This window comes from Nelumbo nucifera, chromosome 4, assembly GCF_055504915.1.
Source record: "Nelumbo nucifera cultivar China Antique chromosome 4, China Antique-T2T, whole genome shotgun sequence".
Lineage (NCBI taxonomy): Eukaryota > Viridiplantae > Streptophyta > Magnoliopsida > Proteales > Nelumbonaceae > Nelumbo > Nelumbo nucifera.
Window position 1 is genome coordinate 57,634,480 of NC_142652.1, and position 22,468 is coordinate 57,656,947.

General features: G+C 38.7%; 2 protein-coding genes across 44 annotated transcripts in view; both read left to right on the forward strand.

Moving 5' to 3' along the window:
- LST8-1 (Transducin/WD40 repeat-like superfamily protein) overlaps positions 1-11,056 on the forward strand; it is a 46,106-nt gene extending 35,050 nt beyond the window's left edge. For 17 of the 39 annotated variants that reach the window (XM_088902799.1, XM_010249218.3, XM_088902801.1 and 14 more), the window contains 6 exons: positions 2,239-2,355; positions 2,443-2,537; positions 2,947-3,026; positions 3,149-3,208; positions 8,477-8,581; positions 10,237-11,056. In XM_088902799.1, the coding sequence (XP_088758925.1) occupies positions 2,239-2,355; positions 2,443-2,537; positions 2,947-3,026; positions 3,149-3,208; positions 8,477-8,581; positions 10,237-10,289 (510 nt within the window). In that variant the 3' untranslated portion in view covers positions 10,290-11,056. Of the gene's footprint in view, positions 1-2,238; positions 2,356-2,442; positions 2,538-2,946; positions 3,027-3,148; positions 3,209-8,476; positions 8,767-9,999; positions 10,066-10,236 lie in introns of those variants that run through there. The other 22 variants (XM_088902809.1, XM_088902804.1, XM_088902808.1 and 19 more) reach the window with 4 other exon arrangements.
- A 6,340-nt stretch (positions 11,057-17,396) lies between these two features.
- The window catches only part of RHL1 (root hair initiation protein root hairless 1 (RHL1)), a 50,457-nt gene continuing 45,385 nt past the window's right edge, over positions 17,397-22,468 (forward strand). Inside the window, exons 1-2 of one of the 5 annotated variants that reach the window (XM_088903619.1) lie at positions 17,397-17,829; positions 17,929-18,039. In XM_088903619.1, the coding sequence (XP_088759745.1) occupies positions 17,512-17,829; positions 17,929-18,039 (429 nt within the window). In that variant the 5' untranslated portion in view covers positions 17,397-17,511. The remainder of the gene's footprint in view (positions 17,830-17,928; positions 18,040-22,468) is intronic. The other 4 variants (XM_088903616.1, XM_088903617.1, XM_088903618.1 and 1 more) reach the window with 4 other exon arrangements.

The following is a 22,468-nucleotide window of genomic DNA, read 5'->3' on the forward strand; positions in this document are numbered from 1 at the left end:
CACTTCTCACCACCTGAGAAGAACAAGCCAAGGCTTTTACCGAGCTCTACATTTCTTTCGGCAGCTTTCTCAAAGGAGTACTTCCAGATTTCTCCACCTTTTGTATAGAACTCTTATCAGGAACTCTTTTCAATCAGAGCAGATTCGCTCTCCCTAATTTCTTCATGAAGGGAAGTCTCCTCCTGAATACCCGTGTTTGAGACAACCCAAGAATCCTCCTTAACAGATGCTTTGGTTGTAAATGTAATAATCTTACTTCCTCTTCTCTTATACACCCTCTTGAAGTTTTTCATGGGGCCAGCCCCCACCAACCCAAGTTTCAGATAAGAGAAAACTTTGGTGGCATGAACTGTATGAGAGTATCGCACTCCATTAACTCCACGAGATTTTTTTAAGGTAACCGCTTCATCTGCTCCCAGATCTTTCTCAGCCTCCTCCCTCTTACCCAAATCCACCCTTAATAAGATAGTGATTGGGGAAGGACCCTTTCTCTCTGTAGGGAACTCCATGGTAATCTCAGTCAGGCATCCTTGATCAAGTGTCCTGTTATGAGAGCCTTTGCAGCTGCTCGTGACAGAATGTCAGAACTTAATACATGCTGTCTTGTAAAATCAAAATTTTGTGTTTATACCTGCCAAAAATTTAAAATCCCTTGTCTTCTCAACCACCTTTCTAAACTGCTCTGCATCTAGTGGGTCCTTCCATTCAAAAACTTCAAGATCCACTTCTTCCCAAATCACCTGTAAGCAAGAAATTAATAGCATCAAACTTCTCTCCCTGTATCAAATTACTAGTCTCAACAATTCTTATCCTTAGAATAGGTAGCATTATTCCCATCCCATATTTCTTTAGTTATGGACACAATTTCTGACAATATGAGGCTGCATAGAATAGACAACCTGTGATGTAATAATTAAATTTTCTTGTTTACAACAACCGTAAGCAGGGTCATCCATTTGTGGCTTCATTTCTCTTCCCATGAAAAATCCTAATTTGCCCCTACCACCAATATATAACATAGCAGGCTATGACCATTCGAGAAAATTAGCCTGTCCAATTTAGCTGTTGTTATTTGACTTTTTTAAGTTCTCACCAGCTCCTCCATGACCACTAGGATAGCCTTTTACTTCCATGGAAAGCCCTATCATCCACGGTTCACAACAAACACTTCTTCCCAACTCCTAAATGGATGTTCCTCCAAACACTGCCCATACGGTAACCTTATATTACCTTGGTTCCAACACAAACAGTCAAACAAGCAAGGGAAAACCTTGGCTGGCAGCTGGCAGCTGGTGGCAAAACAGAATCAGAAAAAAAATCCAGAATATTTAAGTGGACAGAGAAAAATGTGGAACCACTTCCAGCATTTCAACAAATATTCCAGAGGTTAAACACAGTAGGTTGCATGGGCAAACATGACCTCCATCAATTAGACCAATCAGAAAACCAGAAAATGTAATATTCAGTATTCTTATCCAAAAGATAGTTAAAAATACTGAAACATTACCTTATCAGCCAGCTTCTTGTATCAAAATTAATCTAAAATCAGGGTAACTAACCTGTGTGGTTACAGTCATGAGCCCTTATTGTCCATATGACCTGTTGACATCATCTGTACAGCCTGCTGATGTAAGCAGTCTCCCCCTGTCAGACCAGATCAGAAACTCCTTGGATCTTCTCTGATGCTTGGATACCTAGTAGAAACTTCCAATCAACAGAAAAATATATTGGAATGAAGAAGCAAGTGAAAAGAAGAGGAGAAGAGGAGAAGAAAAAGAAAATTGGAGAATAGGGTTGTTTTTCTTGAATCACATTCCACCCAGTTCACTCCTTTATAATTTTGGTTAGAATTACAAGAATGCCCCTCAAAAGGCACCCAAGCTACATGTCCGAGAAGAAAGAAAAACTCTTAATACTAAGTTTTGTCATTTTCCATCTATCTGCAGTTATATAGGCTGAATGACTGGGTCAAAAGTGGATCCCGTTTTCCTATACTAGTTTCTGTGTAATTTTTCTTGGTATTTATATACCCTACAGAAACCCATCAAATTTGTTAGAGCTTCAGTAAGCTAACTTGTTATGGGAAGCTGATGTTCTTTTTCATTGCTTTCTCTAATTCTTGGAAAATGTAGGAATTATAGATATTTGTTGCATACTGTTGGACAAGGGTGTTATTTATTTCTCAAGCATGGATGATATTCCTGTTTTAGGATATTTATTAATAAGTTGTAAATTCAGGTACCAGAGGTTGATACCGCTGTAAGGTCTTTAACAGTAATGTGGGATGGGAGTTTGGTTGTTGCTGCAAATAACCATGGAACATGCTATGTGTGGCGCTTGTTGCGTGGGAATCAGGTATTTCCAAGTCAATTCTTGATACTATCTTGATGCAACTCCAGTCTTGACCATCTCAATTGAAGCCCAATCACTGTTATGTGTCAGACCATGACCAACTTCGAGCCACTTCATAAACTACAAGCACACAATGGATACATTCTTAAGTGTCTGCTATCACCAGAGTTCTGTGAACCACACAGGTTTGATATGAATTCTTCTCTCATTTCTTGCTTTTAGATCAAAGATATTTATGTAAGGGAGCATCTTGGGTCTAGTGACTTAGGACCCACGTACAGTTCTGGGGTCTACATAACTGCCCACCTGTTTTTCAAGAATCAGGAACAGTCATTGAATGCGTTCTACCAAAACTATGGTTGTACCATGCATCAGTTTAATCAGAAACTTTTAGGCATCTGATTTAGGCATTATTTGTGTAACTACCTTTTTAACTTCACAAAAAAAAAATTTCACCATCCACTTCAAACATAATATTATCAAGTCTAGAAACTTTTGTACAAGATGATCCTATTCACTTTACTTTTATTCCCGCTCCTCTACTTTGTTGAAATGGAGTTTATATTAATTATTTTTTTTGGTTGCTTCCCATAGATATCTAGCTACTGCATCATCAGACCATACTGTCAAGATATGGAATGTTGATGGTTTCACTTTAGAGAAAACTTTAATAGGTAATTCTATGATCTTTTTCCTTCCAATTGCTCATTTTCTTGCTTGTGCCTTCAGTCAGTGAGAATATAATATTCCTTGTTGAGTTCTTCTTAGTAATTAATATCTTCTATTATGTCCTCAGGACATCAGCGCTGGGTATGGGACTGTGTCTTTTCTGTTGATGGTGCCTATTTAATCACAGGTAGCTTATGCAGTCTTATTGGATTGTTATATTAATATTCCCTGTATCTTGATATATTATGATTAATCCTTTGTTTCCTAATTTACATATTTTCCCTTGCACTATGCAGCTTTGTAGTTTGTTTTGTAAACTCTGATAAATGAGAAGAAATAAATAGGAAAAGAAGAGAAATAACATAAAGAAGAGAAGAGGATGAAAGAGAAGTATGGGGGAAAGTAGGGTTCAAACAGGATAGAGAGAATCATATCTATCTAACCTGTCAACCCAAGCTTGTGTTGTGATTTAAACTCATGTCATGTGAAATGACATATATGCCCATGTTTACATAAGAAGAAAAATAAAGATAGAATAAAGACCAAAAAGCCCATTACAAAATATACTTTTACGCTCTCCCTCAAGTTGGAGCATATATATCATAAAGCTCCTGCTTGTTACAAATATAATCCATCCTAATTTGACTCAAACTCTTGATGAATAGATCAGCTAATTGGTCTTCAGACTTCACATATGGTGTAATAATGTCACCACATGTTACTTTCTCCCTCACAAATCTATATGCTTGTTTCTCTCATGGAAGACTAGATTGGAAGCAATGTGAGTGGTGGCTTGGTTATCAAAAAATAGCTTAATAGGTTTGCTCACTGAGATGCCTTTCTCCTATAGGAGATGTTTCAACCAGGTTAATTCATAGATTGTATGTGCCATTGCTCTGTACCTTGCTCCAGCATTGCTCCATGTGATAGGGTTTCCACATAGGAAGGTACAATAACCTATGGTAGATCTCTTATCCATTGATGAACCTGCCCAATCAGCATTTGTGTACCTTTCCAGGGTAACTCTCCTCCTTTCTTATTACCACAACCTAGAACACCTTTTAGATACCTTAACACCTTCCCAATGCACAATTATGGATTTTTCATAAATTGGCTCAACACCCCAACAGTAAAGGAGATATTACTTGTTAGGTCAAGTTATCCAGATACCCTCGGCGCAAATGAAGAGCAACAGGCGGCCCTACAGACCCTTTTGACCACTTTTGAAGATGTGTTCTCTGAACCCACTGGTTTACCCCCATCTAGACCAAGATCACAGAATACCCCTCTTGCCTGGCTCACAGCCCACCAATGTCCACCCTTATAGATACCCTTATTATAAGAAGCTCGAAGTTGAACAGGCAGTTCAGGAATTGTTGGACAAGGGGTATATACAAACTAGCACCAGTCCTTTTTCATCCCCAGTATTATCGGGCCCTAAACAAAATTACTGTTAAGGACCGGTTTCCAATCCCCATCATCAATGAGTTATTGGATGAATTGGGTTCTGCTAAGGTGTTTTCCAAACTGGACCTATGTTCGGGGTATCATCAAATCAGAATGTACCCCGAGGACATCCCCAAAACAGCTTTTAGAACCCATGATGGGCATTTTGAGTTCTTGGTGATGCCCTTTGGACTGACCAATGCACCATCCACCTTCCAATCTATTATGAATACTATATTCAGACCTTATTTGAGGTGCTTCATATTGGTTTTCTTTGATGACATCCTCGTATACAGTCTGGATTGGAATTCTCGTATGGAACATTTGCAAATCACCTTGAGCACTCTCGGGAGCAATCAGTTATTTGCCAAACGGTCCAAATGTTCATTTGGCCAGACCCAAATTCACTATCTTGGACACATAGTCTCAGCAGGGAAGGTTATGGCAGACCCAGAAAAGGTAGCTTCTGTTAAAAACTGGCCCAGGCCCACTAATGTGAAGGCTTTACGGGGATTTCTAGGGCTTACCAGGTATTACAGGCATTTCATCAAGGGCTATGGGCTGATAGCCGCACCTTTGACCTAGCTCTTAAAAAATGACTCTTTCTCTTGGGCCGACGCTGCTCAACAGGCCTTCGAACAACTCAAGACTACCATCTCCACACCCCCAGTCCTAACCCTTCCAGATTTTTCACAGCCTTCTGTTCTCGAATGTGATGCCTCCAGTATTGGTGTTGGGGCTGTTCTTATGCAAAAAGGGCAGCCTATTGCCTATTACAGCAGAGCACTCTCCACTACTGGCCGTAATCAGTCTACCTATGTTAAGGAGGTAATGGCCATAGTATTAACTGTTCAAAAATGAAGGGCCTACCTGGTGGGCCGCCCCTTTGTAATCAGAACCGACCAAAGAAGCTTAAAAAAGCTGTTGGAGCAGAGAATCCACACTCCGGAGCAGCAGAAATGGATGACTAAACTGATGGGGTATGACTATAGCATTGAATACAAGCCCGGCCCCACTAATAAGGCAGCTGATGCTCTTTCTAGGGTGGAAGAACTGACCTAGATCACGTGCTCTCAGCCCACTTACCCCCTGTTTGAATCAATCCGTCAGGAGGCCCATTTAGACCCACAATTGCAAACCATCAAGGAGCAGATTCAGAATGGACAAGGAATGGGACCTGTGTTCTCCTTAGTGGGCCCAGACCTCTTCTACAAAGGCCACTTCATGATAGCACCTACTTCAGTGTACAAACAGGAGCTTTTAAAATTGTTCCACGATTCAGCTTTGTGGGGGCATTCCGGGATCCTACGGACTCTCAAGAGACTTGGGAGTCACTACTATTGGGCAGGCATGCGAAGAGATGTGCAATAGTATGTGGCTGAGTGCAGCGTGTGTCAACAACAGAAATATTTATCACAGTCCCCAGCGGGCCTGCTTCAACCCCTCAAAATTCTGAGCCAGGTGTGGGAGGATATTTCCATGACTTATGGGACTTCCCCGTTCGGCAGGTAAGACGGTTATCATGGTTGTGGTCGATCGCCTAACTAAATATGGGCACTTCTCTGCACTGCCTCACCCCTATACAGCAGCCATGGTGGCTGAGGTTTTGTCAAGGATGTAGCCAAGCTCCATGGAACCCCGCAATCCATGTGAATGGTTCGATAAACACTAGTTCAGTCCTAGGTCTGAAGTAAGAACGAGAGAAAGAAGAGAGGAGAGAAAGACAAATGACCCATCTTATATTTATAATCTTTGCATTAGAATACAAAAGACAACTATGTCCCTCATTATGGGACACACAACCTAAACCCAGACAAAATAGACAACTCATCTTTAATTAAAAAGTCCTAGGTCTGAAGTAAGAACGAGAGAAAGAAGAGAGGAGAGAAAGACAAATGATCCATCTTATATTTATAATCTTTGCATTAGAATACAAAAGACAACTATGTCCCTCATTATGGGACACACAACCTAAACCCAGACAAAATAGACAACTCATCTTTAATTAAAAAGTCAAATTACCAAACTACCCTTATACGAGTCTAACAACTACTAATGCAGACCTCTTCGATACAAGAGTACTTTCAATACGAGGACTGGAAGACCTTCTAATACAAAGAAACACTTCTGAAAGGGATGGCAGATCACTGCTACCCAAAATATGGGCATGAACTCATTCAAACTCTGTTCTTAACCCAGATAGGAACCTTGCCACATCTAAATGTTCCCTTTCTGACTGTTGTACCTTCAAATCAGTGGTGAGTGACTAATACACATTTAGTTCATTCCTCAGACATTTCAGGTCTGCATAGTTTTCCTCCACACTTATATCATCTTGCTGAAGAGAAAAATAGTCTGGATACAATTGATAAATTTTGGTAGCATTACCTCGACCTGAGTACAACTGTCTAGCATGCTCCCTAATCTCGTTGATAGTATCCAGAAACATAAGATTGACTCTAATATGATTCTCTATACTATTTCATAGAGAGGTCATAATCTAGGCATTTTCCTGTACCCATTTGTCATACCCATCTGATCTTGTTTATGACTTATCTTTTGATATGTGATATATACTTTAGTTTTCTTCTCCCAAATAGGGATACTTCAACTGACTTAGCCCATGTCACATAATTGGTGCCATTGAGCTTAACTGTGGTTAGCTGGACATTCATGAGATTGGTTTGTACAACTACAGCCAATTTGGAACCACTCCCAGAAGCAGCCACAAGACAATTTTTTGTTCACTAGGTTAAAAAACAATATGGATGAACTTGTTTCGCTAAACTACACCAACTGGAAGCTCCTATTTCAGTTTCCAACCAAGGAAGAAAGGTCAAAAACCTAGTTCACCACTTACCTGAACCACATGTCACCATAACTTTCACACAATTGAAGAACTACACTACATGCATCCACTAAGCACCATTAAACACCAACCATTCACTATAGCATCCCACTATAGAACAATTGACCCCTTTTTAGACTGTCAACTAGAGGGCATCTGGAAAACCACGAAGACAACACAAACTATTACGACTTAGGCATTAAAGCTTCTATTCCTCAAGGATGACCATTCCTTTACAGTCATTTTCCCTTCATTTAGTATGTGGAGAGAGTTCTCAGCTGGAACCAATGGAACAAAGTGTCTGGGATGAACCAGTCGACTAGCCATGCTCTGATATTATGTGGTTTGCCTTGTAAACTTTGATAAATGAGAAGAAATAAATAGGAAAAGAAGAGAAATAACAGAAAGAAGAGGAGAAGGAGAAGAAGAATGGAGGGAAAAGTAGGGTTCGAACAGGAGACAGAATTGTATATCTCTAACCTGTTGACCCAATCTTCTGTCATGATTGAACTCGTGTAAAATTACAGATGTGACCTTATTTACATAAGAAGAAATATAAAGACCAAAAAAACCCTTACTAAATAGACTTTAACAAGCTTCAATCTCTTGCATTGTTAGAGAAAGATACCAATATCAAATTAGAGTAATGTTCAAATGTATAAAACACATGCCGTAATAAAGATGAGATTTCACTTACATCCCATTAGAGTAGCCATTATAAGATTTGAAGATGAACTGAATAATTTGGGGAAATATGTAAACAAGGAATGAAAATAAAAACATCTAATGAGCTAGGGGTAATACAGAAATAAAAGGTATGGGTACAAATACCTTTCTATTAGTTGCAATCTTGGCTTGCCTTGCCAATTATTCCAAATTTGAGCAATTTCTTCTACCCCAAAGCCCCCTCTCCCCCAACCTCCCTGCCCCCCAAAACAAAAAACAAAGGAAAAAGGAAATACTCACAGCATTGATCCCATAAACTATTTGGGCTAGCTTCAAGATGGATATTAGTCCAATTCCTAACCCAACCATAAGAACAAACCATCTTTATTTTCTGAATGGGCCACTTGGGATTAGTAATTGGTTTTCTTGACATCCATGGTACTGTGATCACCAGCATCCATGTTCTTAGTTAATTTTACTTTGTTGCTTTTGCAGCTTCTTCTGATTCAACAGCTAAACTTTGGGCAATGGCAAATGGAGAAGCCATAAGGACATATCAAGGGCATCATAAAGCTACTGTTTGTTGTGCCCTTCATGATGGTGCAGAACCTTCCCAACCTTGAACTTGTAATAACTGCAACTTTTGTTTTAAATCATATATATATTTTGAAAGACGGGGGAATGTTGTTAACTATGTTTTTATAGAGCTTAAAGGTTGGAACCGCCCATATATGATATGAGTTTCATTGGCTTGGTTTTTCTTATCAAAGAATAACCTTATAGACTGGGCATCTGAGCAAATTAACATTAACAAGTTTTTTTTGTTTTTAATATCGCAACAGGTATAAAATCATTCCTAGACTTTGTGCCCAACCCATAAACCCAGGAATTTCATTCTCAAACAACGAAAACAAAACCCAGACCCATATATATCATTTTCCAGAAACAAAACAAGGATGCACAATATACAAATTCAGTTCCTCTATTTTCACCATAAAACTAAACTAAGAGTAGCAGCCTATAACCTTACGGACTTGGCATCTGAGCAAATTAACATTAGTAGTTTTTTTTTTTTTTTAATATAGCAACAGGTATAAAGTCGTTCCTAGACTTTGTACCCTACCCATAAACCCACGAAATTCATTCTCAAACAACTCAAACAAAATCCTGACCCATATATATCATGTTCCTAGACTTTGTACCCTACCCTACCCATAGCTCCTGTATTTTCACCATAAGACTAAGAGTAGAACCCTATGAAGATATTATAAGCAGAGTTGTGAACCTTTAATGCCAAGAGCATCAGGGTAGGAAAAAACCACATAGTACTCTCTCCAAAGTCCCAACAAATTTTAGGTTGTTTTTCTCCTATAAATCAGAACCTGTTCCAGAAGATGAACCAGCTTATTGAGAACTAAATTGATGCAGAACTGGTAAGAAGCATCCTATCCAAGTATTTGTTGTGTGCACTTAGATTATGTTGTCAAAAAAAGGGGATCCCCACTCTGCATGGCCTTGACGGCTCCACATTGATAGCTTCACTATACATATATGCAGCCATGGCAGCCAGACTCACCCTACGATTAACTCTAATTATCACTCTTAGTTTATTCCTACTAACATAGCCCAGTGACCCTGTTTATGTTAAACTTCCCAACTTTCTATCTAGTGTATTTGTACTCTATTAACCCAGGTCATGTGAACAAACTAGAGTTTTCACTGTTAGAACATATTACATGTTAAGAACAAATGGGTTTTAAATTTTAAAGCACCTTAATGAAAAATTAATTTATATCAAATTGAAAAAGAAAGAAAAATCAATTTATCATTTATTTATAAGTATTAATGAGATTTATATTGATTTTCTGAGGTATACATGAATATTTTAATTCTTCTACCATTTCCCAACCTTTAGTAAGTATTACATGGTAGTTCACAGTTTACATAGATGTGTTTCTTACGTGCTTATACCTTATTTATTGTCATTTGAACCTAGGGTTTATTGATGCCATTTGTAGGATATACGAGTTTCTTTAGTGGATCTGGTGCATCCTAATCATTCCATGACATCCATGCATTTCCTGGCATGTATCTTAAATTGTCTTTCCGATACTCATTAAAATACCAATTCTTTAAACTCTGACTCAACTCCCCTTGACTAAGTATCATCTGTTATTGGTCTTCTTTTGTTTACTTTTCTTTCAAGTTTACTCTTTTTTTCCATTGTCTTATTCCTTATTGTTTTGTTCCTCCAGATCTCACCTTACATGGGAGTGGACTGACAACAATTTTTGCAATGTCAAGCTAGAATGGTTTTGCTTCTTTTTTATATTTCAGGGCAGATTCGGGTTGAGAACTTGAGATAACATAAAAAATGGTGGGGTCGGAGTAATATTTACCCATACTGAACTCCGGTCCATTATGATCTCTAATTTATCCCATCATAGGATGGGAAGTCAGATATCTAAACCTGCTGCTCGTGGATCAGGTGGTCTTGCTCAATACATTTTCTGAGCTAGCCATTCGATGTCTAGAGCAAATATTGACACAAACCAGAGTTCTCTACCATAAGAGTATCGAAAGAAAACAAGAATAATATCAATATGGTTGGATTAGGGTAACCTTAGCAATATTGGAGTTGATCCATTACCATTATAAGTATTACCAACATAGGATGGGAGGTCAAAGTCATCCAGTTGCTGTCTGTGGATTAGGGCTATTTGTTCTTACCCTGCTTGTCCCAGCTTGCAAATATATATATATAGGTATGGCTCGGTTCGGGCATGGCCCATGATCGCCCCACCATGAATCAAGTGGTTTAAAACAATATTTGGACCGGACTGGACAGGACAGTCAGACTGGTTCCGGGGAACCAGAACAATTCCGGTTTTTAATACTCCGATTTTTCAATTTCTGAAAAAGTGTCCAAACTGTCAGCCACTCGTGCAGTAAGGAAACCTCCAAATGATGAATGCATGCCTTTTCTTTGAATATTTCTACCTTTTTAAATATGAAATGATGATTATTGTGTAATAGTAGCATAATACTTTAATGATAAGTTTAACATTTCATCTCCACGGTGTATTACAAATTAAAAGTTGGCGGCTATAAGTAGACCAATTAGTATTCATACACACGTAGTCGCTAGCCTTTGTTGACTTCAAATTTTCAATCACTATTGACGTCATAATAATCACCACTATACTCATCAAGTACATGATTCATGTCATTAAACAAGGTAGTAATCCTTATATTGTCCTTTCACTTTCTGTTTTGAGTTTTGATGTTTCCAAAATCCCTCCGTCATCGACTTAATAGCATTTTCATATGATAATTATTTAGTGGCCTTTTTGCAGACCTTCCAAAATTTTCTTGAATGTTAGCGTGATCTAGTTACGGACTTCTATTACTTCTAGCTTGAAAAAGCTCTATTCTTTACCATCATCATTTATACATGTTTATCGTAATTCTGTTTAATAAGTCGATATTGCAATATTCACTTGTTTTTTTTTCTTTTTTTTGAATATTCACTAGTTATTAATGAACTAAATAATTTGCTAAAACCAATCATATGTTATGATAGCAAATTAACAGTAAAAGACACTACAATCTTTCCAAAGGAGATATGGTATGGGATTAATATTACCTATTCTATCTCTTAGGTTGTGTTTGGCTTGAAGGAAAAAGTAGGGAAAGGAAAGGAAAGGTAGAGAAACCTTTACAAATCTTGTATAGGTTTTCATATCTTTCCCTTCCTTTCCCTACATTTTCTTTCAAACCAAACATAGCCTTAACGTTCCAAGGAAGAACGAGGGAACCGAACTCACCTTCGGCTGATAAGGCAGGGGTGGTGAAGTGAGTGAACCTGCAATTCCTTTGGGAAAGGACCGAAGGAGGGTGGAACTTGGAAGGGGGTGTTCGTTGAGTTTGGCAGAAAAGGGTGGGATTGGGGTAGTTTACATTGAGGCCTCGTTCGCTTTTTGGTAAATTACTTATCTGGATAAATGCAATTACTTCCTGGAAACACTTACCCAGGTAAGTGAATTTACCCATATTCTTTTATTTCTCAGGTAAATAAGGCAATGACTATTTTAGCCATAGAAATCCATTATTAAAAGGGGCAGTTTTGTCCCATTCAAGTGTTGACAATTTTTCCTCTATGTGGGAAAGTTATTCACCCACCTAGAGATGTGTATCATTTTTCTGGGTAACTAATATCCAGGAAAATAAACTTTCTCTGGTCCCACATAAAGCTGAAAAAAAAACATGAGATCCTTGATCAATGGGAACCAAAATCCCATTGACCAACTTTTCTCTTTGCCAAATCCAAAAAAAGAACTCTCCCTGTCGTTAATTTGGTAGTATCAGGTTGAATTAGTATGATGTGGTACCTAGCATTAGGTTAACTGGAGATACAAATAAAAACATTGGGTAGGGGCAGTCCATGCGAATAAATTGATTGGTACATTGACCTATTTTTTGAAAGACAACAACTATTAAACTATATTATAATAAAGAAATACCCACAAAGGTATTTACATCCGGTATTCCAGGAGGATAAGTATCAAAAAACAAGTGATCTTGAGGACTTATTTATTTTTTTTTTTTCGCAAGCTGAGCATAGCTGATACATTAAACTTCCTAAAAGTAGACCGAAAATGCAAAAGAAACTGCTTGGTCTTTAACAAAAGCCATTGGCATGACCAAGACAGATGATTTATTCTGTAACGCTTGAATCATTTCCAGAGAGACTGAACATATCAAAATATTAGGAGTCCAATTAGTAGCTTGTTGAGTCGCCCGCGAAATAGCAAACAATTCAACCTCGTCCACAGATGTTAAACTGCTGACCCTCCCTCCATAAGTACCAAAGCAATTTAAATTAATTGGTAAATAGATTACACCAAAACAGAAGGAATGATTTTGACAACTCCCGACATCTGTAAAAATAATGAGATCCATGGAAGTATCAATTCTTAATTGAAATTTTTTTCTGGCAAATGATGTGAGTGATTTGTATCCAACAAAGGATGAAACACCTTATTGAAAATATTATTAATACACATCAAAATTCACTACTGAGGTAAATACTGCCAATCCTTAAAACATTTTTCATTTCTAGGCTCCTAGCAAACCAAATATAATAAAAAGCATTAGCATACCAACTCAAAACCTTAGAGATTGTTTTTTAAGCAATCAACCCATATATACATGACATCCATGATCTATGAAAAATCTTTTGTAGATTAATATTGCATGGGGTAGCAAATAAAATTGCTTGAGCAAAGTCACATTCCAGAAACGGATGATTTACAGATTCTGAAAATTGATTACACAATACACATTGGCGATCTTGGGGCGCCAAAAATAAAAGCTCCTTAACAGGCAAATAGTTATGATCCAATCTCCATAGGAAAAGTTGGTACCTAGGGAGTATAGGAAGCTTCAAATCCAACGGATGCATTTTTTCTGATCAGTGGGAATATGATTAAGTAGAGCTGTAAAGGTCATTGCAATATGAGAAGGTTCAGAGTATCAATACAGGCTGATACATCGGTGCTTTTTTTGTGTTTTTTTATTTTTTTTAAATCTGGTTCAGAGGGGTCGGTTTAAGGCCCGGCTACCCTCCGAACCATGGTCTGGCCCAAAATACCTCCAGTAGGGCGTATTGGGAAGGCCATGATACGATACATATTGGCTGACTAATACGTAACGATATTTTGAACCTTGGTCTCATAAGCTGCTTTAGCTGAAAATTTTCTTGAAAAATGTGGAAGCCAGATGGCCCAGATGGCCATATCCAATTTAAAGTGTTATATTCAGGAAAAAGGGACTATTACAGAAATTTTTAATTTTCTTCATGATTTGGAAAGAGGTTAAGTAAAGTCTCATTCAAAGAATCAGAAGAAATTAAATTTGAAATAGGCTTGTCCTTAAATGCAAAAGAGCACCTGTTGTCCAATCATTCTAAAACCAGCATTGGATTTAATCCAAGGGGCTTGATCAGGCATCGATGTATTCGTAGAAACCAAAAGCCCACACTCCAACCTCAAATAACGAATTTTGGGGGCTATGGATTTCCAGAAAAAAACAAAAAAAAAAAGCTGGAATTAGTGATAGAAGAAGGAAAAACATTTTTATTTTTCAGATACTTCAATTTCCAGATTGAGCCCATAATTTATGTTTTTCATTAATAAATCTCCAAGCTTTTTCAAAATAACTAAATTAACTTATTTCAAATCCTTAAAACCTAAAGCCCCATTAATTTTTGGCTGAGTAATTTTATGCCAAGCAAACCAATGAAAAGGATTCTTATTGAATTCTGATTTTCCCCACCAGAAACTTTTTATGTTTTTTTCAATATCTTGGACTATTTTTTTTAGGAATTGAATAACACTCATAGAATGAAAAGGTATTGCTTGAAGAACTGATTGAATGAGGACACGTTTCCCAGGTTGACTGATTGCAAAAGCTTTCCATCTATTTAATTTGGATTTAATATTATCCATGACATAAGAAAGGTTGGAATGTTTATTCCTGAACCAAAATAGAGAAAGACCTAAATATCTAGTTTGGGGATTCAACATCTTTTTTTTTTTTTTGTCTTGGGTGAATATTTTTGCTGAAAAAGATACCTGACTTATTAATGTTAGCTAGTTGACCAAAACAATTATGAAACTGACACAAAATGTTTTCTAAATTATCAAGATCTTCTCTATGAGCCCTAAGGAATAACATGATGTAATTAGCAAAGAATAAATGAGATAGAAATAGAAGTATTAGAAAGTTGGATACCTTGCAAACTTCCCTCTTGCTCAGCTTTTAACAAAAGACGAGAAAAACCTTCTATTGCTATAATAAACAGATAGGGCGACAAGGGATTTTCTTGCCTCAGTCTGAAGTGACTTTCAAAAGTACCATTGATTAAAACCAATAAAGAAATAGAGGAAATACATTCTTGAATAAGTTGACAGAACTCCTCAAAAAAGACCAGAACTTGCAACATTTTTAGCCAAAAAGACTATTCAAGCTTATTGTAGGCTTTAGACATTCAAACCTGTGCCCCTTTTATGATGTTTAAGAAAGTGAAACAATTCATGGATGATAATAGAATTATCCAACATCTACTGTCTGGGCATAAAAGCACCTTGGGTTAGAGAAATACATTTATTTAGGACTGTACAAAGCCTATTGGCCAAAATTTTTGCAAGAATTTTATACAATCTACTTTCTTGGGCAGAAGGCAAATGAAAATATGATTTAATCTTTGGAGAAGATGTTTGTTTTTAAAAAATTCTTGAACAAACAGAACACTTTCCTGGCCTATCATGTCCCAACATTCCTTATAGATTAAGGCTGGCATATTATGGTCTAGGTGATTTGAGACTTTCTATGCTAAAAATAGCATTTTTAACCTCTTCCTTAGAAGGAATAGCTGATAAAAAAGATTGTCATCTTTCCTAACAATAGGATTTATAAGATCAGATAACAAATTTAAGCCCTTGAACCTTGAGAGGTAAACAACTTGGAGAAATATGAGATGAGAACATTTTCTATACCTTTATGGTCTAACAACACCCAATCCCCTTGATCATTTTTTACACCTTCTATAGAATTCCCTTTTTGCCTAAACCAGGTGCTTTTGTGAAAATAATTGGTATTTTTATCTTCTAAGCATAACCATAATTGTCTTGATTTTTGTCTCCAAAAACTTTCAACCTAGGTGGAAAGTTCTTTAAATTGCTTGTAAAGATCATTATTCCTGTTATTATCCCTGGGATAAGATTGTTCTACAATAACAATTTGTCTCTCTAGACTCCTTAACTTCTCATTTGGATCTATAAAATTAGATTTCCTCCATTTAATTAGATAGGATTTTACACGGTCAATTTTTATAGTTAATCTATAAGCTGTATACCCAATAATCTGAAGGCTCCAACCATTAGCAATAACTTCCTTGCAAGAACTATTGGACAACCACATTTCGTAAAACCTAAAAGGTTTGGGATATTGATGCCTCTTGAGACTTATATAAAAACAAAAGGGTGGTGATCCGAGCCCCAACAAGTTCCTAGAAAGAGAGATGCATTGGGAAAAATGAGCTATCCAATCAAGAGAAACTAAAACCTTATCTAAAGTTCTACGCAAGCAAGGTCCAAAAGTTCTTTTATTGGACCAAGATTATCCACCCCATATAATACCTATTTCCAAGGGATTCAAATAAAAAACAGATTGCAATACTACCGAGAAGTGGTGTTGGACGAGAAAGAAGAAGTGTTTGGATCCATGGTTTCAACTGAAACTACTTCATTAAAATCACCTATTAAAACAAAAAGGTAAATTGATTTCCTCCAACCAAGTTTTTAAATTAGCCCAAAATTGATTTCGATGAGCTTTAGTTGATGGTCCATACAAAAAGCCAATAAGCCATTAATCTCATACCTCGTACTAAGTACCATATACAAAGAAACTTGTATGCCAAATTTACAAAAAAATTGCTAGTCCTCTAGCATGACTTTCAGGAGGAATCAAAATACCTAAGATGATTAGCTAATTGATTAACTGTCATTGGGGATTTTGGTTTCACTAATAAATATAAAATTAGGACTAAATGGTTGAACCGAATCCTTAGGACCTTGAATTGCCTTGAAGCAAGCAGCCCCTCGTCAATTCCAACTTAGGATTATCATTGATTTGAAGCATATTATTTTCTACCCTGGATGAAGTGGTAAATTGCTTTCAGATTTGCTTCTCATAGAAGCTCCTTACACGGACCTCATAACATGTATTAACCGCACATTGGGAACATTCCCATGTTTGTATATTATTATTCAGGGAAATGTTCTCAATATATGATGGAATGTGGCAGTGAGGTTGATGAGAGCTTGAGAGGAGTGCTTTGTGAGGAACAAATCCCAATTCTAATAAGTTATAGGGAGATGTTCCCAATCATATTGTGAGGGAATCGGGATTTGCTCCTCACACCGACCTCACAGAACATCCCACCGTGCATAGAGAATATCAAGATTTTTGTGCGATTGAGACATAAAGCTGGCCTCGATGATCGGTGTTCCCATTGGAACAGGATCTGCACCTCAGACAGGGGCGCCTCACAGGCACATCCACAGTGCATTGGGAACATCTCCCGTGAATAATAACTTATAAGTACGAAAAATGTTACCAATGCATGGTAGGATGTACATGTGAGGTCGGTGTGAGATGCCCACTGTGAGGAGCAGATCTGGTATCGTTCCCATTAAGCTTCCATCTGCCAAACGCTGATTATTGACTCCTTTCCTCTCACTTCCTTTCACTCCCTTGCCGAGTTTTCAACCTGAATACTGTCGCTATTTCGAATTGGAATCTGCTCCTTCGAGATCGCTCCTCACTCCAACGTCACAGCCACATCTCACCGTTTATTGTGAACATCTCTAAGGAGCATGATGTCAGGTTGGTGTGAGGAGCAGATCCGGACTCCGCTGTTTCATCTTTAAAACAGTAAGCAAGAGGGAGAAAGACAGAGAGAGGCCATGGCCAAAGTATCGAAGAAGGTCGAAAATGGAGAAAAAGCTGAGCAAAATCCAGAAACCCAAGAACGGAAAAGACTTAAAAAGCTTGCATTATCTGAAAAGTTGCTCTCCCAGACTCCTTCTAGAGCCATTTCTTCTCTCAGCCCCTCGAAGACTGTTCTCAAGCACCATGGCAAAGACATACTGAAGAAATCTCAGAGGAAGAACAGATTCCTTTTCTCTTTCCCTGGCCTTCTCGCTCCCATTACAGGCGGAAGAATTGGCGAGCTGAAGGATTTGGGAACTAAGAATCCAATACTCTACCTCGATTTTCCTCAGGTTTGATATTACTTCTCCTGAAACACTACTTTTACTTCTGAATTCTGGGGTTTCTGAAGGGTAGATTTCGGTTTTATATGTTGACCTTGTGAGTTTTAGGGCCAGATGAAGTTGTTTGGTACGATTGTTTACCCGAAGAACAGATATTTGACCTTACAGTTCTCGAAAGGAGGGAAGAATGTCATTTGCGAGGATTATTTTGATAACATGGTTAGTTACTCTTTTTGTTTATTCCTTCATTCATTTTGCTGTCGAATGATTTACATAACATAATCTTCTTACTGTAACCGAGTCTAATTCATTGTTAGGATTATGTTTGATTCTTAAACCTCTCCACAGTAAATGAATCTTTTTTTTTTTTTTTTGAGAAAGGGTAAAGTATAATTATATTAATCAACGGTCCTTTGTACAAAGAGAAACTGTACAACACATAAGCAAAAGGACCTCAAAAAAAGGCCACCTTCAAAAAATTACAGTCAGATGTATCTTCTTTGAAACCTGTATGTATAGACAACCAGCTCCTAAGCAGCTCAATAGTCTTGTTAATGACCTCAGCTTCAGTAGAAGCTTTGTGATCAAAAGTCAAGCTGTTCCTTTCAGTCCATACTGCCCACAAAATGAATCATAATTCAGTATGAAGAATGTATTGGTCCTCAAACGGCCAACTGAAAATTCCCATGGATTAAGTGTTATCTAAATGGATTAGTAACACTGGTAGAAATCACTCCAAGTATATGACTCAAAAAACCTATTATAACCCTAGAATTGGGTAATTGGCAAGACAAGGAAAATATTTTCACCATTGAGAATTACATAGTTGTCAAGGCATCCAAGTGATTCTAGGTTTTTGAGGACTGATCCAATTCCAAACCTCCTAAAACCAACCCTCTTGAAGACAGCTTCAAAAACTTTCCCACCACTTTGATCCTAAATAGAACCTCCAACCCCCCAATAACCTGCAAACCTACTCCAAATTTGTAAACTCCAAATGTCTTTTTCCCTCTTTCCTCCCAATTCCTGAATATTTTTCTTGCATTATCCATGGCTATTGAGAGCTCCTAAATGGTGATCTAATTGAAGTGCTTGAGGAATTTCTGAAGGGATGAGAGATCCATCGTATGGACGCCCAAATCTTGCGGAATAAGGTGGGCGAATTTCAAAAGTTTTTCTCTCCCTTTCAACTGGGAATCGCATTCCCTATTTAAAAAATCATATTTTCAAAAATCAATCTTGAACCATAAACTGAACCAGATCTGAACCAAAAATAGTAGGAGAGAGGTATACCTGATACAGAGAAATATTATCTCTCAATGGAGGTGTTCACGCCCAAGGAAGGATCCAAAGACTGCTCCCACTGAAGATGACGCAGTGCAGGATGGAGCAGAATCAGCAGCGTTCTCCAAGAACCTAATTCTTCATAAGAATAGCTGGATGGCATGTGAGCACTATTTCCAATCAGTCATTTCACAAAGGGCTGCTATCAAGATCGAATCTTGATTTTTCCTACAAAGTTGGAGATCAAACTAGAGGTCTGGTGGCGGCAGGAAGGAGGCGGCAAGAAAGAATTTCGCAGAGATTGCATAAATCTTTCTTCAGTGATTTCAACTCTGAAGACTAGAGGACTTGATGATGTGTTTTCTGAAGGGATGAGAGATCCATCCCATGGACGCCCAAAGATTGCGGAATAAGGGGCGAATTTCAAAAATTTTTTCTCTCCCTTCAACTGGGAATCATATTCCCTATTTAGAAAATCATATTTTCAAGGATCATTCTTGAACCTTAAACTGAGTCAGATCTGAACCAAAATGAACAGGAGAGAATCATACCTGATACGGAGAAGTAGTATCTCCCAACGAAAGTGTTCACGCCCAAGGAAGGATCCAAAGACTGCTCCCACTGAAAATGGCGCAGTGCAGGTGGAGCAGAATCAGCAGTGTTCTTCTCCAAGAACTCTGTCCTTCGCAAGGATAAGCAAGATGGTACGTGAGCACAACTTCCTTTCAATCATTTCCCAAAGAATTGATGTCAAATTCCAATCTTGACTTCTCCCACAACTGGAGATCGAACTGGCAAAAGGGCAGCAAGAACAGGGAGGCGGCAAAAGGGTATTCGCAGGGAGCAGAATTCTCTTCTTGATTTTGGTACTAGAGAAAATCTGTTGTCTGTGTATATCTAAAAGCTGCCGCCCCTTTCTTCTTTTGTAATCTTAAAGGGATCAGCTCCTAATCAGATTAGGAGTTGCTAATCCAAATCATATTTGGGTTAGAAGTCCTTTTAAGTGATAAGGGATAATCCTTTATCTTATCTGCAGTTCAGATCAGCCATCTCCTAATCTAATTAGGAGGTTTCCAGATCTAAATCTCATTTAGATCTTGGACTCTCAAAGTGGATAGGGTCTAAGCCCAATCCTATTAGCTGATCCACTTCAAAATTCGCCCCTTTCTTAACTAAATAAACAGCTTAGTTCGAAGTGGGCTTTAGGCCCATTAAGCTTATGTGCTCACTTAACCTTCCTAACTGTTGCCTAGTTGGGCTTCCTTGTATGGCGTGGGACCCAAGCATTGATCTACACATTAGCCACATGGGTTCGGCCCAGCCTTTGTTACAAGGCTTGGCCGAATACACTGTTAAAGACAGTGCACCCCCTGAAACCCATCAAATGGGCTCTACGGGCCCAACACTTACCCTAAGAGGTCCCTGGGCCAAGCCACCTTGTAACACCCAGGGACTGTGGGCAGATGCAAGATTAGTCCATCAGGTATTATCCTCAATGGTCTTACACTTAACCTCTCAGCCCATAATGATCATACACTGCCCGACAAGAGAGGACCTCTCCCTCGGCTGCAAGGAACAGTGTTGCACTCTCCACGCATATGGATCCCGGGAATTAAAACCTTCTTGCAAACATTTTAGAAACCATAATATATATACTTTTATATCTTATATAAAATATATTTTGCAAAACAAATTTCAACGGTTGAAATCGGCTGCCGGCAGTCTTGGTTTCCATCAGTGAGAGTGCATCCCCGATCATTACCTTTGTCCGACAAAGGGGCTGATCCTATCACTATGATCACCCACTCAGATGAATTCTCGGACTGTCCCAACATACCCAGGTTTTGACCCTCGCTAAGGATCTCACTGATTGGTACATCAAAGATAGCCCAATCCGACACCTAGTGTAGTATCATAATCGAGTCTAGGGGTCGCGTGTAACTTTCCAGTTTTGCCCATCAATCTCCAAGGTCCAGGACAATACTGGAAATCTGGTCCAGTTCAAAGATTCAATTAATCATACACTGTATGTGCCTAGGGTCTCACCCTGGCAGCTGAGACAGGCCACCCCAACCGAGTTGGTGGCACCACAGTGTCAGCCTTGTCAGGATAGGTCTCCCCAGACCGACCCACTGGGTTGCGTGTAACTTTCCAGTTTTGCCCATCAATCTCCAAGGTCCAGGGCAATACTGGAAATCTGGTCCAGTTCAAAGATTCAATTAATCCTACACTGTATGTGCCTAGGGTCTCACCCTGGCAGTTGAGACAGGCCACCCCAACCGACTTGGTGGCACCACAGTGTCAGCCTTGTCAAGATAGGTCTCCCCAGACCGACCCACTGGCTATGAACATTCTAAACTAACACAAGTCTCATTAAGTGTCTAGTTTAAGGGTATTACACAGAAACATACCAAGGGAACATGAATCAAATATGCACCTTTATTCATTTACAATAAACTCATAAAGTACATCATTCTGATTGAAGCTAAGGGCATACAAAACTGTCTAACAACTCCCACTTGCACTTAGGTCCAATCAAGTACTAGCCGGAGTCCCATGCTTTCCACGTGTTTCTCAAACACTTTCTGTGATAGTGGCTTTGTCAATGGGTCTGCTACATTTTCCGCTGACGCTACTTTCTGAATTAGGACGTCCCCTCTACCAACAATCTCCCGCAGTACGTGGTACTTCCTCTCGATGTGTTTCGACTTCGAGTGGGCTCGTGGCTCCTTAGCCTGAGCAATGGCTCCATTGTTGTCACACAACAATGGGATGGGTGATGTGCTGGACGGAACTACTCCCAACTCGTGAACGAACTTCATCCACACGGCTTCTTTGGCAGCCTCACTTGCGGCAATGTACTCGGCCTCGGTCGTGGAGTCTGCAGTGGACCCCTGTTTGCTGCTTTTCCAGCAAACAACACACGATCCTATCGTGAAAACATATCCAGACGTAGACTTTCTATCATCTGGGTCTGACTGGAAATCGGCATCTGTATACCCTTGGATCCGTAGTGAGCTACCGTCGAATACTAGACAAACTCTTTTGTCCTTCGAAGGTACTTAAGTATGTTTTTCACAACAGTCCAATGCTCCTGCCCTGGGTTGGCCTGAAATCTGCTTACTACACTCACTGCCTGAGCTATGTCAGGACGAGTGCACAGCATGGCATACATGATGCTCCCTACGGCTGAGGCATAAGGAACGTCTTTCATGCCATCAATCTCCTCAGAAGTCTTGGGAGACATCTTCTTGGAGAGAGCGACTCCGTGCCTGAATGGAAAATTTCCTTTCTTGGAGTTTTCCATGCTGTATCTCTTGACTATTTTATCAATGTAAGCAGATTGGGATAATCCTATTATCCG